Source organism: Peromyscus californicus, unplaced genomic scaffold (assembly GCF_007827085.1).
Source record: "Peromyscus californicus insignis strain IS unplaced genomic scaffold, ASM782708v3 Scaffold_18__1_contigs__length_77618521, whole genome shotgun sequence".
Lineage (NCBI taxonomy): Eukaryota > Metazoa > Chordata > Mammalia > Rodentia > Cricetidae > Peromyscus > Peromyscus californicus.
In genome coordinates this window covers 76,128,825-76,143,709 of record NW_026294480.1, presented here as the reverse complement: position 1 = coordinate 76,143,709, position 14,885 = coordinate 76,128,825, and the positions used below count along the sequence as shown (strand labels likewise).

The following is a 14,885-nucleotide window of genomic DNA, read 5'->3' as shown; positions in this document are numbered from 1 at the left end:
ATTAGACAACGCTCCTGCTGGGGAGTGCTAGGATTTCAGGCAGGGTCTCCACCTACACAGGCAGCGCTGGAGCGCTGGCCTGCAGATCTCCTTAACACTTAAACAGTGAGTTCCACTCTCTCACGTCATTTGTCACCTGAGTATTTCCCTCGTCTAGTTTGCTCAAGACTTTGTCCTTAGAAGCTCGATGTGGACAGGCTTAGAAGCTGGTGTGGGCACAATAGCCATGTCCTGTGGGATAAAGGTTGCCTTGGAAAGGATTGGCCTTTCCAAGGGAAAGCTTTATGCTCTTCTCCTGTACTCAGTTTTTATTGATGTGGAAGTTAAGACTGGAAACAAAAGCCAGACCGATTTTCCTCCCAGAAAACACATTACCATATTAAAAAAAAAAAAAGTTCAAGCTGCGCCGTGGGAAATGTTGTTTTTCAAATGTTCTGTTTCTGAAGTGGCAGCGTGATTACTTTTCTACAGCATTGCTAGTAGAACTCATAATCTCCCCAGGAAGAGCATTGTGGGGATTTTCTTCTTGGAAGAAACAGCAGATTTGCTGCTCCCCAAAGATGCACTTGACTTAAGCACAATTCAGAATAACTAAAAACATAACACAGCGACGAATGAAAATTTGGCAATTTAGTTAAAATAAATGGTCTTATCTAGAACACAATGGGGAATATAAAAGAGAATTGCAAAAATAATAACTCTGGAACTTGGGTGGATTTTTACAACTTTCCAAGTTTGGTCTCCTTTAAATGGGCAATACGAAAGGAACTGGAGAGAAGAAAACAAAGGGGAAGTGAAAGGCATGTCCTCATTAGAAAGAAATACGAAAGCAGACAGGGCTTCAGAGGTTCCAGGAAACAGTTCATCCTTTGTGATTTAGGCAGACCCCTACGCCCTGCCCTGGGCTGCTTGGAGACTGCGCCACGGTGACAAACCTGTCTCTGCAGCAGCTCCTAGAAGGGACTTTCGCAGGAGCAGGACAGCGGTCTGGGGCGCGGCGGGGGCGGGCGCAGGTAGCCCTTGTCCCGCTCCTCCCTCCGGGCGTGGTGATAGTGGGGGTGAGGCCAGCGGTGGCGGTGCAGCGCCTGGTGGTCCCCAGCCCCCTCGTTGATCTCGGCTTCTGCCTCCCGCACGCAGCACACAACTCCCAGGCGCCTCCGTAGCCGCCACCAGAGCCCACAGTCGCCCGCCTGGAAGAAGAGGTAGACGAAAGGGTTGAGAGCGCTGTTGGCCGCCTCCACGACGCGCATCGCCACCACTAGGCCCTCTCCCTCCCAGTCACCCGTGGGCTCCGACGACCAGGCGGCTGCCAAGCGGGCGGCGAAGTAGGGTAGCTCGCAGCCCACGAAGAGCAGTGCCAGCGACAGGCTCATTTTCAGGCTCTGCACTTTGGCGCGGGGCAGTGCACTGGGCAAGGGGGCTCGGGCCGGACTGGCCGACCAGGGTGCCCCAGCCACCGGAGCCTGAGACCCGCGCTGCCACCACACACACAACAGGTGGCCGCAAGAGACACCCATGATAGCGACCGGCGCCGCGAAGCCCACGATAGCTTCATAGAGAGTGTAGATCTGCAGGTGCCAGCGCGGCAGGGGCGCGAAGATGCCCCCGCAGCGATGCTCGCCCGGCCAGGCGCTGGCGGCCGGAGGTGGAGGTGCGCCCCAGCGCACCACGAAGGTCGGCGGCAGTGCCAGCAGCAGCGCCAGCAGCCAGCCCAGGGCAGCCAGGGCGCGCGCGGGCAGCTGCGGGCCCTGCGGACGGCGCACAGCGAGCTGGCGCTCGAGGGCGATGAGCGCCACCAGGTGGGCGGAGGCGCCCCGCCCCGATGCCTGCAGTAGCTGCGAGAAGCGGCACGCCAGGTCTCCCAGAGCCGGACGCGGGTCGCCTAGCAGCTCCCAAGCCAGCTGCGACAACGCCGTGCCACCGCACGCGTACAGGTCGGCCGCTGCCAGCTGCACCAGCAGGAAGTCCATCTTGCGACGCTTGGGACCTGGCCAGGGCCGGCTGCTGCCGCCGCACAGGCGGCATAGCACCGTGGTGTTGCCCGCCACCGCGGTCACCAGGATGATTCCCATGAAGACCAGGTGGATGGGGTGGCTGGGTGGCCTGCGTGGCGGCGGCTGCGGCCCCGGGACAGAGGTCGCCTGCCCCGAAGTCAGGTTGAGACTCCAGCTCGGCAGAATGGATAAGGAGAGGTTGGGCGCGGGAGGCAGAACGGAGGGGCTGAAGGGAGCCTCCATCCTTAGTCCGGAGGAAAGAGAGGAACCTCTGAGGGCGGTACTTGCTTGAAATGCCAAAGTGGAGGCGAGGTGAGGTGGCACAGGCCGCACCGCCGGGTCTCTGTGACTTCTCAAAGTTAGTTGAAAAAAGCACACGCATCCGGGGCGAGATGGATTCGGGTGGATTTGTGCTTAGTTGTTTTTATAGGTTGTCTTCGTCATTTGTCACTCAAATGTGGGTTGTACATTCGAGAAACACACATGATCCCTATTCTCCACCTTCTCAACATTTCACCCCCTCCTCCAATCCCAGCAAAGCTTCTTCTAATGCATGACCCCCCCCCACCCCCCGCGGGATTGGTGGACCACAGGGCTCTGGAAACCTTGCCCTGTAACGTACAGCCAGAGAGAAAGTTGTGTATGTGACCCTCTGCGAAGACTGATTAATATTAACCCAGAAGCAATACATAAGATAGTAAGCTTCTGACTGAGATTGTACGCCCCCCATCAATAAATGTCGTAATTGATAACAGGAAAAAAAAATACAAATACTATTTTTGATTAAAAAACAAAGAAAAACATTTTGTACTGCCACAGGTCCTCACTAGTCAGAGAAACACGGGGACACGAGAAACTCAGCAGGGTTCCCCATTTTCCCCACTCCCTATCCCGCTGGGCGCCAGCGCGGAGTGCAGTCTGCCACAGAGCTACACCGGGCTCCTAACAGCACTAGCTTCTTGAGCAGAGTCACCAGGTGACTCTGATAGGGTCTTATCTTTCTTTGCCTGCAGCGAGAATGGTTTAACTGGAGAGAATTAAGGGCGTACTGTTGCCTGGCAATTAGGAAGAGGTTTGCAGACGCTTTCCAATACTCCCGTTACTAGAAGCAGGGGATAACAGCTGTTCTCCTCTAGGGATGCACAGCTCATTTTGTTAGTCTGAAGAGGACTCTAATAGGTTTTTTGTACGAATGGTGGTTCGTGTATTGAGTCCCCCAGTATTTCCATCAGTGAGGGATGTGTCAAGGCTCCTTTCTCCTGATTCTGCTTTCCAGCAGATGGGAGGTTGCTAGGAGGGACTACGCCTCCAATAAGCCTAGAGAAAAGGTGACTAAGAAAATGATACGGCGGCCAATTTTTAAAAAAGAAATCCAGCTCACAGGAAATGGCTTAGATTTAATGCTGCCACTTTTAGCCCTGCTTCACAAACACATTTCAGTTTTCCCCTGGAAGCATTGTTGGGTCTTTTGTGCACCCATCTCATTAATCACGGTGAAAGCAGGATTTCTTGTACTTCCTGGTCTTGGGCCAGGGAGGTGTGGGTGTCTGCTGCTTCCCAGGCTGAAGTAATGTTTGCAACTTGCAGATGCAGGAGTTAGGAGGGCTTGGTAGGATGCATATCATCCTGCTGGTTGCTGTAGGGATCTCACTTCCCCAAGTCTATTACTTGACTGGAGACATTTGTCATTGTCATACACCCAACGCCTCATGCTGGACTAGACATCTGGCAGATATCAGTAACTATGTGTTCAGCGGATGAATTGGTGACTATAGACTGCATGTCAGATAACTTTGAGCAGAGTTCTGGTCTTGACTATAAATCTATCTCATAAGATGCCTTTTCCATTGGTACTGGTTTCATCTGGAGGAGCCCCAGTCAGACCCGAGGGTGTGTGGATGTTGACGTCTTTGCAGGAACATTGAAGGAAGAAGTACAAGAGTGGAGAATTTCAGTCCTGATTGATCTTCATGTCCAAGGCATTTCTATACCACATGGTCCAATCCTTTCTTCTGAGCAGCCAATGACTCTCCTACAAATGAGAGTTCAATATTTCCCAATGTAATTCTACTGTTTATGGGACTGTTCTCAGAAATTACAAAGCAAAATCTACCACTGAAAGTGCATTCCACGGAACTTTAGAAAGACTTGAAAAATATTGATTAAAATAAACAACAGTTGTTTTCCAGTGAAAACGGCGGCCACAGCTGCTCAGGCTGTGCTCATGGAGTACGCAGGGGACAAGCTGACTGACCTTCTCCCCTTTATCTGTGTTCCTCTTTTTTGACATCACCTACTATCTGACGGTACTGAAGCAGCGGCCAGGGTATTAGTTCATGCATGGCATCCATTTGGTCATTTGTGGGGACAGGAAGTGCTGGAAATTGGACCTAGGGCCTCATAAAAGGGGTGGCAGCAACATGGAATAATTCCCTGTCCAACTGTCGAGTGCCATGCTCCATTGCTTTGGTGGAGGATTTTTATCCTGTACACTACTTGCAGAACCTCCATTGAGGTTTCTTACAGACCATACTATTTTACTGGCACCTTTAATCTGGTATATTGTATTTTTTGCCCATGTGACCTAGTTTCCCAGGGCTATTCATTTCTACCTGTTTGACTCCTGGCTGTAGAATCAAAGACATGATCAGAACTTGGAAAAAGTAGGTGGGATCACACATGCTCACAGCTATCACAGAAGTGGCTAGATAGTTATGAAAGCTTTTGGATGGGCCCATGGTGTGGGTGGTGCTGTCGTCCCAACTCATGAACAGTTGCTAAAAGGAGACTGGAAACGAGACTGATGAACGGCTGGAGATGTCCTTCCCTTCAAGGTAACCTTGCCGGGTCACTATCTTTACAATCCAGCAGACCAAGCATAATCTCACGTTCCTTCACACCATCTTTCTTGTGACTATAAAGGTAACCATGGTGACAAAGGATTCTGCCATGACTCTTGCTCCCTTTGAGGGTACCTTGAGTCAGATGCTGTTTGGCTGGCAGCAGCAGTTTTCATCATGTGTAAAGGAAAGTGAAGCAAAACCGCTTTCCAGTGGTATGTCAACTTCCGAGCCTGCCAGAGGCTCCAGGTGGTGCTAAGGCACACATCAGGAACTTGTGAATCTGGGGCCAGCCTGGACTACATAGTGAGGTCCAGGCCAGCAAGAGCTATACAGTGAGGTCCTGTCTCAATGAAGAAAAAAAGAAAGAAAAGGGAAGGCCCAATGTTATTCCAGTTCAGCATAGAATTACTGTCGAATCCTCTCAGATTCTGACATTAGATAATTGTCTTGATTCTAAAGTTGTTTTTTTTTTTAAATTTTTGTGCTGATTCCATTTTTAATTAAATTGACCTGAAAATTCAATACTGCCAGAATGGTAAAGGTGTTCACCATCAAGCCTGGTGACCTGAGTTTCATCTTTGGGGACCTTTGTGGTCAAAGTAGAGAATTGACTCCACAGGTTGTCCTCTGATCTCCACATGCTTTACACACACTCACACACACACACACACACATTGTTGTTGTTGTTTTGGGGCTCTTTTTTGGGGGCCCACCATCAAGCTCCCAAATAAATCACACAGAGGCTCATTCTTAATTATGAATGCCTGGCCTTAGCTTGGCTTGTTTCTAACCAGCTTTACGTATCCCATCTGTCTTTTTGCTCTGGGCCTTTCCCGTTCTCTTACTTCTGTAAACCTCACTCTTACTCCCTGGCTTGCAGTGTAGCTGGGTGGCTGGGTGGCTGGGTGGCTGGTCCCTGAAGTCCCCCTCCTTCTCTGGCTCCTAAATCTCTCCTCCCAGATTTCTTCTATATATACTCTGCCTGCCAGCTCCGCCTATCCTTTCTCCTGCCTTGCTATTGGACATTCATTTCTTTATTAAACCATCAGGTGTTTTAGACAGGCACAGTAACACAGCTTCCTAGAGTTAAACAAATGCAACATAAACAAAACTAACATACCGTAAAATAATATTCTAAAACAATTCATAAATAAAATAAAAATATTGAAATTAGTCCTTTAATTGTAAGGGCTAGGCTAGAGAGATGGCTTGGTAGTTAAGAGCACTGGCTATCTACTCTTCCAGAGGACCCAAGTTCAATTCCTAGCATTAATATGGCAGCTCACAACTGTCTGTTACTCCAGTTCCAGGGGATCTAAGGCTGACTTCTGTCTGTCCAAGGGCACCAGGGATACAAGCAAGCAAAATACCATATGCATAAAATTATGCCTAATTATTATGATCCTATGTTTAATATGCTTAAATCACTGTGGGAACTTGGTAATTCTCTTCTGCTTTCTTTTTTCTTTGAGACGGGGTTTCCCTGTGCAGTGCTGACTGTCCTGGAATTACCTCTGTAGAGCAGGACAGCCTCAAAGTTGGAGATGTGCCTGAGTTTGCCTGCTAAATGCTGGGATCAAAGGTGTACACCACCATACACAGCTGCTTGGTAAAGTTTTAATGCTGTCTTGGAGGGTCTGAGGAGAATGAGGTGAATTGCACTTCCAGGGAGGAGCTTAAGTCTCTAAGCCATTCACTGTTCTATTGTTTTCATGTAATTAGTATGCACACCTACATATGAGCTAGTAGGTGCTTTTTAGTCTTTTTTGTTTTTGTTTTTCAAGACAGGGTTTCTCTGCGTAGCTTTGGAGCCTGTCCTGGAACTCACTCTGTAGCCCAGGCTGGCCTCGAACTCAGAGATCCTCCTGCCCCTGCCTCCCGAGTGTTGGGATTAAAGGCGTGCACCACCACCGCCCGGCTAATTTTTTTGTTTGTTTTGTTTTGTTGCTTTTTAGACTTAACCAGGAGACAATGGGAGGTAGATTCTATGTACTTTTATTGAACCTTAACGTCATCTTAAGATATTTTTGAGATCATATTAAGGTATATTTTCATTTGAGTTTGTGAATATAAAATAGACATGTATTAAGTGGAATGTCTCGGAAATTTATAAATGACTACAAATATAAGCTAATATGAACCCACTGAACAAGTAAAATAAAGGAGAAGGCTATGAAGAAAGCTTTCATATAGTTTGAAAAAGTATTTGTTATGTAAAAAAATTGTTTGCAGATAAGCCCTTTACTTGGAAAACATAAGGTATCAACTGAGAAGATGCCGTAAGGCTGCGGAGTGGTCAGTGGGTCGAGAAGTGTTTCCTGTGAAAGCCTTACAATGGAGATCCATCTCTATACTCCATGTAAAAGTGAGGACAGAACCTACCATACAATGCTGTGTTCTGGCCTCCACACACGTCCACAAATCTTAGACACACCTGCAAAAAATAATAATAAATAACAACAAAATTTAAATTAAAAAAGGAAAAGCTATTGCAAAGAGTAAAGGGGTTCAATACACAACAAAGAGTCTGCACAGACAAAAAAAGAATAACATAGAGGAAGGTCCACTGAAGTAGAAACTGCAACAGGCTCAGACCTCAGCACACCTGACTCCATGCCGGGAGTGCCTGCAGCACTGCCGGCCAAGATGAAGACAAAGACCTAATCCATCCAAGTCCACTGTTCTGGGACAGTCTCTAAATGCACTAACCTCGCTCTTTGGCTTCAGTAGTTCTGCTTCTGGATGACTGTTCTTGTTAAATGAAGAATGTCACCCCAGGGTGTGGTTTTTGTGTTTAAAAGCTCACCCTGTGAAAGACTCCTGGCTACACTGGGATTCTGAACACCCAGGGTAGTCATTGGCCAGCTAATAAAGACTTTCTATTACTTTAAACCCATGTCGGAGCAGTTTCTCTGGTAGATACCCCACAACAAACAGAATAAACAATGTAACAACTAGGAATAAATTCATGTCAGCTTCACACTGGGATTGCTGACCAGAGGCTTTACAAATGTAACAGAGAGGCAGTGCCCAGGTGTCTTCGTGAATGGTGGTACTTTCCCTTTTCAGACAAGGTCTCATGTAGCCCAGGTTGGCCTCTATGCAAATATGTAAACAAAGAGAAAAAGTAGACTATGTGCTTCAGAATGACTGTCATCAAGAACTCAATTCTTTCTAAATTAGGCTACAAATTTAACGACTTCTTTTAAAAGGACCTCAGGCCCTCCAAGACACAGTCAGCATTAAGAATTTACTAGGCAGCTGGGCAAGGTGGCGCACACCTTTGATCCCAGCACTTGGGAGGCAGAGGCAGGCAGATTTCTGAGTTAGAGGCCAGCCTGGTCTACAGAGTGAGTTCCAGGACAGCCAGGGCTACACAGAGAAACCCTGTGCTGAAACCGAATCCCCCTTAAAAAAAATGAAAGAAAAGAAAAAGAAAAAAAAAAGGATTTTCCATTTTGATAACTAGAAAATAGTCCAAATTTGTACGGAAAAATTAAGCAAGCGTACCTGGGGCAGAAAGAGACGAGTCCAGTGAGGCACAGGGCACCAGATTCAAAGGCAGTCTGGCAGGAAGACAGCACTCAGAAAGGACACACTTGTGAATGGGACCTGGATACAATCAAATCAGTGGATGAAAAGATAAAGGACAGAATATCTTTTATATCCCCACAGAAAAGATAATTCAACCTAAGATGTTATATAATGAAGTGGAGAAGATATAGTTCACACAACAAAAGGTCAATAGTTTAGCAATTAAATAAAACTGAAGAAAACAGCATCACCAAGAAACTAAAGTTAGATCTTTAATATGTAATATATTCTTTTTTTTTTTTTTTATTTTGCAATACAATTCAGCTCTACATAGTAGCCACGGATTCCCTTGCTCTCCCCCCTCCCGTCCCCCTCACCTCCCCCTCCACCCCCCATTCCCATCTCCTCCAGGGCAAAGCCTTCCCCACAGACTGAGATCAACCTGGTAGACTCAGTCCAGGTAGGTCCAGTCCCCTCCTCCCAGGCCGAGCCAAGCGATCCTGCATAGGCCCCAGGTTTCAAACAGCCAACTCATGCAATGAGCACAGGACCCGGTCCCACTGCCTGGATGCCTCCCAAACAGATCAAGCCAATCAACTGTCTCACTTATTCAGAGGGCCTGATTAAGTTGGGGGCTCCTCAGCCATTGGTTCATAGTTCATGTGTTTCCATTCATTTGGCTATTTGTCCCTGTGCTTTATCCAACCTTGGTCTCAACAATTCTCGCTCATATAAACCCTCCTCATTCTCGCTAATTGGACTCCCGGAGTTCCACCCGGGGCCTAGCCGTGGATCTCTGCATCCAGATCCCTCAGTAGTTGGATGAGGTTTCTAGCACGACAATTAGGGTGTTTGGCCATCCCATCACCAGAGTAGGTCAGTTCGGGCTATCTCTCGACCATTGCCAGCAGTCTGTTGTGTGGGTATCTTTGTGGATTTCTGTGGATCAAAGATCTAAGGGTTAAAAATAAAACTGTTTATGAACATCAGAGAGAAGAACATTCTAAATAGGACACAAACCCCAAAAGCCACAAAACAAAGACTCATAAACATTTTTTTTTTTTTTTTTAAAGATTTATTTATTTATTACGTATACAGCATGTATGACTGCAGGCCAGAAGAGGGCACCAGATCTCATTAAAGGTGGTTGTGAGCCACCATGTGGATGCTGGGAATTGAACTCAGGACCTCTGGAAGAACAGTCAGTGTTCTTAACCTCTGAGCCATCTCTCCAGCCCGACTCATAAACATTTTAAAGAATGTTTTAATTTAAAAATCATAATATTTATTTGGTACAAAGATTTGTAAATATGTTACAAGAAAGTACAAATTTCTACATGTAAAAAAATTCCAGGTCAATATCAAAAGACAAACTACAAAGAAAATATTTCCAGTATTTAAAAAAAATTTTTTTTATTATTTTTAAAATTTTATGTGCATGGATGCTTTGCTTGCATTTATGTCTGGGCACTACATGTGTGCCCGGTGTCCTTGAAGGCCAGAAAAGGACATTGGCTTCCTTGAACTGGAGTTACAGACTGTTGTGAGGCACCATGTGGACACCAATAATTGAATTTGAGTCCTCTAGTTGAGTAGCAAGTGCTCTAACCACTGATCAATCTCTCCAGCCCTTTTTTCCCCTTTTATTTTTTAAAAGGCTAATATCTAAAGCATGCATGCAATGGAAAAGCAGGCTAACAACTAATAAAGAAAACGGCCAATAACAGACATAGGGAAAGTCATTCTGATGCAAATTCTAATGGCTATTGGATCTATAAAAAAAGTCAGTACTCACAATGAATAAAGGTAAAATATTTGATATTTATTGGGCTGAGATGGCAGGCATGCATTTCTGATGAGAATGCCAATTATTAAAACTTCTTCAGAAACAACTTGGGAAAATCTATGCAAATTCTATAGATTCTTGACCCAGCAATTTCACTTCTCAGCATCTATTTTAATTGTCAATAAAAAATAAGTAAGCCAGAGTACAATATGCAAAAAGAAATAGTGTATATTTATAATATATAATAATAGCATATTACCAATTGTGTGTACGCCCGCATGTTGTGTGTAAAGAGAATATTCATTTCAGTGGTGGCAAATGTACAGCTTGTCTACAAAAGGATACTAACACTGTGGTTGTAGTTGCCTTTGGAGGGAGCTGAATGGGAAAGGAAGGAGTTTCATGTTCTACCTTTTGAAGCTTTACCTTTTGCACATTTTTTTTTAAACAAAGGAAATAAAACCAGCTATGTCCAGAGTCTGTGTCCCATTTAATAGTTCTAACACATCAAATATATTCAAAAATTACATAAAAAATAAGTAAGTTATGAAACATCATGATTCATAAGTAATAACCAATAGTTGTTAAAATATTTCATATTCTATATTATCCAAAAAAACAACAAGAATGCGTGCTCCTCTCCTTTAAATACTTCTGCTATTGAACCGTCAGAGGTCTGCAACAATAAGGTCTTAGTAGTAACGAGTTTTGTAAATATGTAGTTCTGTAATCATTGGCACTTAAGATATAATACGTTATTTTAAAAGAAAGTAAAATTAGCAATTACTAAGGCTGTTTCAGTTTAATACTTATCAACACATTCATATATATCTTGACAAAGTTTTGTTGTCGTCTACAGCTCTTGGAGAAGAGTGGGCTGTGAGCCACTGGTGGATGGCCTTCTCATACTTCCATGGTTCTTTCTGCCAATCCTGATGCCACCTAAGGTGGGCTATAACAGCTGAGTAATTTTGCCCTACGCTCTGTTTCCACATGATAAACTGCTCTCTATTGTACTGATGGACAGAAGCAGACACTTTAGGGTAGTTTATAATAGAACGAAGCTTCTGGTCCAAAGAATAAGTAATTTCTGGAAATTCTGTAGCAATATTTGTTAGCTCATCTGGATCTGAGGAAAGATCTGAAAGAAAAGAAATGGAATAGTTATGTGTTAAAATTGTTTTTTAGGATATCATTGTGACAGATAAGTACAGGATTTATTTTCCTTTTCCATTCTTAGTGTAAGATGGGCAGTATGCATTTACATGGCACAGTGACCTTTCAATCAGCAGCATACCACATACTCAACCGTATTCCCCTAACATTACATCCCAAAATGACTCACAGCCATCTTAGGTCAATGATCATGAAGCAAGGAATGGCTATGGATTAACACTAAACTCGAAGCACTTGTGTTAATGAATGACCAAATATCTTCCCGTCACCATCCTACCATATTGTTTTTTTTTTTTTTCTTATGTGTTCTTTGATGCCAGAAACAGCCCAATCCTCATAATTAGCAAGCTGGCTTAGAATTTTTCCTGTTTCCTGTTTCTTGATTTGACACATAGGCATGCTTATAAATGCCCCAATTATAACCATCTCACACTTCTCAGCTATAACAATTCCTCATACAATAAACCATGTTCATTTTTGACTAAATCTTTTTTTTTTTAAGCATCTTATTGCTGGGAGTTCTGAAAATTACACTAACCAGTACTGTCCATTTGAGCAAACAGCCATGGAAATAAGCACTTTTCTCAAACAGTACCAGTGAGAAATAATGGCAAATACTCCAGATCCACATATGTTCTTTTTACATGAGATGGGAAGACAGAGGATTCATCTTAGAATACCACTCTTACTGGAAAAACAGCAAGTCAAAGACTTATAGGCATTGACCAGAGAGGAAGGAAAACTCTACATACAGGAAAAATTTCTGTGGGTCTATGTGGGTTCACTGCCCAGGAGGTGCCTGAAGGCACATGTAACTTTGCCAGTGGACTAAAGAGGCACCTCTTGAGGAAAGAATGGTCCATGAATACATGCTAGAGAGTACTGTCATGGTTGGTGCACCTACTGGCCCTTCAGTCACATTTGCCTTTTGCAGAATGTGTTGTAAAGTTGTTTCAACAACTGTAAGATGTAAATGCATTTTCCTTAGTAATTCATTAACTGGACAGTATCCACTTAAAAACAGACACAGTGCTCTGATGAGCTGAGGGGGAGGATGAAGAAATCAGAAACCAGGAACAGACAGCAGATGCAATATCACTTTCCATCGATGGTCAAAACAGAAGGGGGTGCCTCATCATAGAGCTGCTAAAATGAGGCCCTCGGATTACTTGTTGTGCATGACTGCTTGATTACATGGCAATGGGTCCAGTGACTCTCTTCTGATTTGGTTAGGTTTACTGGGCCTGGTGTAGGAGCTCTGTGGACTTCATTTAACAATGTCTATGAAGGTACGTGAGTTGCTCTGTTGGAAGCTAGGAATCCCTGTTCTTAAACTTAAGGAAGTTAGTCGTTTGGACCCTAAACAATTATTTCCAGTTAATAATTCCAATATTTGTAACTAGGATGGAAACTTATGAATAAATATTAACAATGGCCTTGACACCTATTTTATGTACAGCATGGGGATAAAATATAAGAAAAACTCTAGCTAGACAGGGGTGGTGCATGCCTTCAATCCCAGCACTGGGGAGGTAGAGGCAGGTGGATCTCTGTGAGTTTGAGGTCAGCCTAGTCTATAAAGTGAGTTCCAGGCCAGCCTGGGGTTTACACAGAAAACCTTGTCTCAAAAAAACCAAATAATGATAATAATGATAATAAAAATAATAATAATGATAATGATAATAAATAAAATAGGGGAAGAAAAACTCTAAATCAAAAAATGCTGTTTAAAAATGAATTCACAGAGAGTGACGCTAGAAGGCATTTTCACAGGGTGGAAGGAGCTGTGGGGTTTGTCCTGAGACCCATGCTGAACATTTAGTTTTATGACTTCCTAGTTCTGAGGCCCTGAACAGCTGTCGCACTTTCTGGGACCCCATTTCCTTCTCAGCAAAGCAAAGAGAATGATATGCTCTCACAGGCCTTGAGAAACATTAAAGAATGGATGTAGAATGGACAGACTCCCCAAGAGCAAGGCATTGATCACAGAATTGATGAAACTTAGGTGTGATGAGATGGTGTTGACTGATGATGGAGAAAAAGAACAAACACTGGAAGATCTTGCCAGGAAACAATGGTTGAATGAGATCTGGACACCAGGCCACAGTGTGCTGCCTCCAGTTCCAGGTGCTGATGTGTGAGGCAGCTGCGCCTCTTTCATTAGTGAACACTGATAACTCACACCAGCAAATGTCCTTTACCATCAGCAGTCAATAGAGAGGACATGTGGCTTTTATAAAGAGACTAGATCTAAACTCTAAACCATGAGACTGGGGTGACCTATTGTAGCTTGTCCCAGTATGAGAAGCAAGAGGTATTCATTTATTTTAATAACAACTCTCTTGATCACGTGATGTAGATCAGCTCACTCCACTTAGAATGCATCAAGAAGCTTACCAAAGAGTTGGGACTGCACGGAAGCACCGTCAGAGTAGGCGATATACTTCCACTGGCCGGTTCGTAGCATGTAGGTGGAGGCGTTCACGTTGCATCCATGGAATTCACTTAGAATCCAAGGCGGACGGTGGATTTTGAATGTCTGCTCATTTGCAGAAGTCTCTGATGACAGCCCCAACAAAGAGTACCCACTGAGGGTCTGAGGCAGAGCAAGCCCAGCAATATCTTTGGAACAAAAGTAAAACGCTTCTTTACTAATTCATTGGAATTATCTCAAAACAGCATCTCTACTTTCCCATCACCAAGGGTTGCAAACTAGGTATCATATACGGATTCTGTAACCTCACTGCCTAGGCTGAAGTGCTCACGCTGTCAATCATGTTACCTTGAGTGAGTTAGTAAGTTCTCTGACTGTTCCTCATTCTTTCTTTTAAAAAATATTTTATTTATTTATTTTTATTTTATGTGCATTGGTGTTTTGCCTGCACATTTGTCTGTGTGAGGGTGTTGGAGTAATAGACAGTTGTGAGCTGTCATGTGGGTGCTGGGAATTGAACTTGGGTCCTCTGGAAAAGCAGCCAGTGCTCTTAACCACTGAGTTATCTCTCCAGCCCCATGTTTCCTCATTTGTAAGAGAGGCATAATAAGAACACTTCCATCTCAAATGTTCATTTTTGGTGAAAACTAGCTAACTTACTTAAATTTGAGAACAGTGCCTGACACATTAGGGCCCTCCATCAAAATTACTTGATATTACCAGTCCTTTGTTTTCTGAACAGTGGTTTCTCTAGGTTTATCTTATAGGATAAGGACAAGGCCGACACAAAGAGGGGTTAGTAGTAGCAAAAGATTACAGAAGTTAAACACTACCAGGTAATTTATTGTAGACAAAATTTTATTGTTGATGTGTCTTAAGAACTCAAAAGTGGTACATGGTACATCCTGTGCTCTGAAGTGCCTTGATGATTATTTTTCACCTGTCAAATACTCAGAATAAGAACACATGAAATAAATCAGTTTAAAAAAGGATGCATTTCAAACACGGATCTTAAAGAGAATGTTAGTAAAAACCAAATTGTGAACTGGAGAGATGGCTCAGAGGTTAAGAGCACTGGCTGCTCTTCTAGATGTCCTGAGTTCAATTCCCAGCAACCA

At 44.1% G+C, this 14,885-nt stretch overlaps 2 protein-coding genes and 1 pseudogene across 6 annotated transcripts in view; 1 reads left to right on the top strand and 2 right to left on the bottom strand.

The window, feature by feature from the left end:
- Positions 1 to 615: 615 nt before the first annotated feature.
- Gpr150 (G protein-coupled receptor 150) lies at positions 616 to 2,349 on the bottom strand. Of its 3 annotated transcripts, XM_052743724.1 has the most exons (3): positions 1,283 to 2,349; positions 936 to 1,190; positions 616 to 768 (listed from the first exon to the last, which is right to left on the bottom strand). In XM_052743724.1, the coding sequence occupies exons 1-3, from the start codon at positions 2,235 to 2,237 to the stop codon at positions 746 to 748; spliced, it is 1,233 nt and encodes a 410-aa protein (XP_052599684.1). In that variant the 5' UTR covers positions 2,238 to 2,349; the 3' UTR covers positions 616 to 745. The 3 variants fall into 3 exon arrangements, with proteins under 3 accessions (XP_052599684.1, XP_052599682.1, XP_052599683.1); XM_052743722.1 differs by having other exon boundaries at positions 936 to 2,349; XM_052743723.1 differs by having other exon boundaries at positions 616 to 1,190.
- On the top strand, positions 2,288 to 8,335 carry LOC128113194 (trimeric intracellular cation channel type B-like; annotated as a pseudogene).
- Positions 8,336 to 10,628: 2,293 nt separating this feature from the next.
- Positions 10,629 to 14,885, bottom strand: part of Arsk (arylsulfatase family member K) — a 46,858-nt gene continuing 42,601 nt past the window's right edge. For all 3 annotated transcript variants that reach the window (XM_052743718.1, XM_052743721.1, XM_052743719.1), the window contains 2 exons: positions 13,731 to 13,955; positions 10,629 to 11,298 (listed from right to left, as the gene is read on the bottom strand). In XM_052743718.1, the coding sequence (XP_052599678.1) occupies positions 10,979 to 11,298; positions 13,731 to 13,955 (545 nt within the window). In that variant the 3' untranslated portion in view covers positions 10,629 to 10,978. The remainder of the gene's footprint in view (positions 11,299 to 13,730; positions 13,956 to 14,885) is intronic.

Bases quoted from the DNA above. Each gene is read 5' to 3' on its own strand.
- Gpr150 (XM_052743722.1), bottom strand. From the start codon at position 2,237: ATGGAGGCTCCCTTCAGCCCCTCCGTTCTGCCTCCCGCGCCCAACCTC.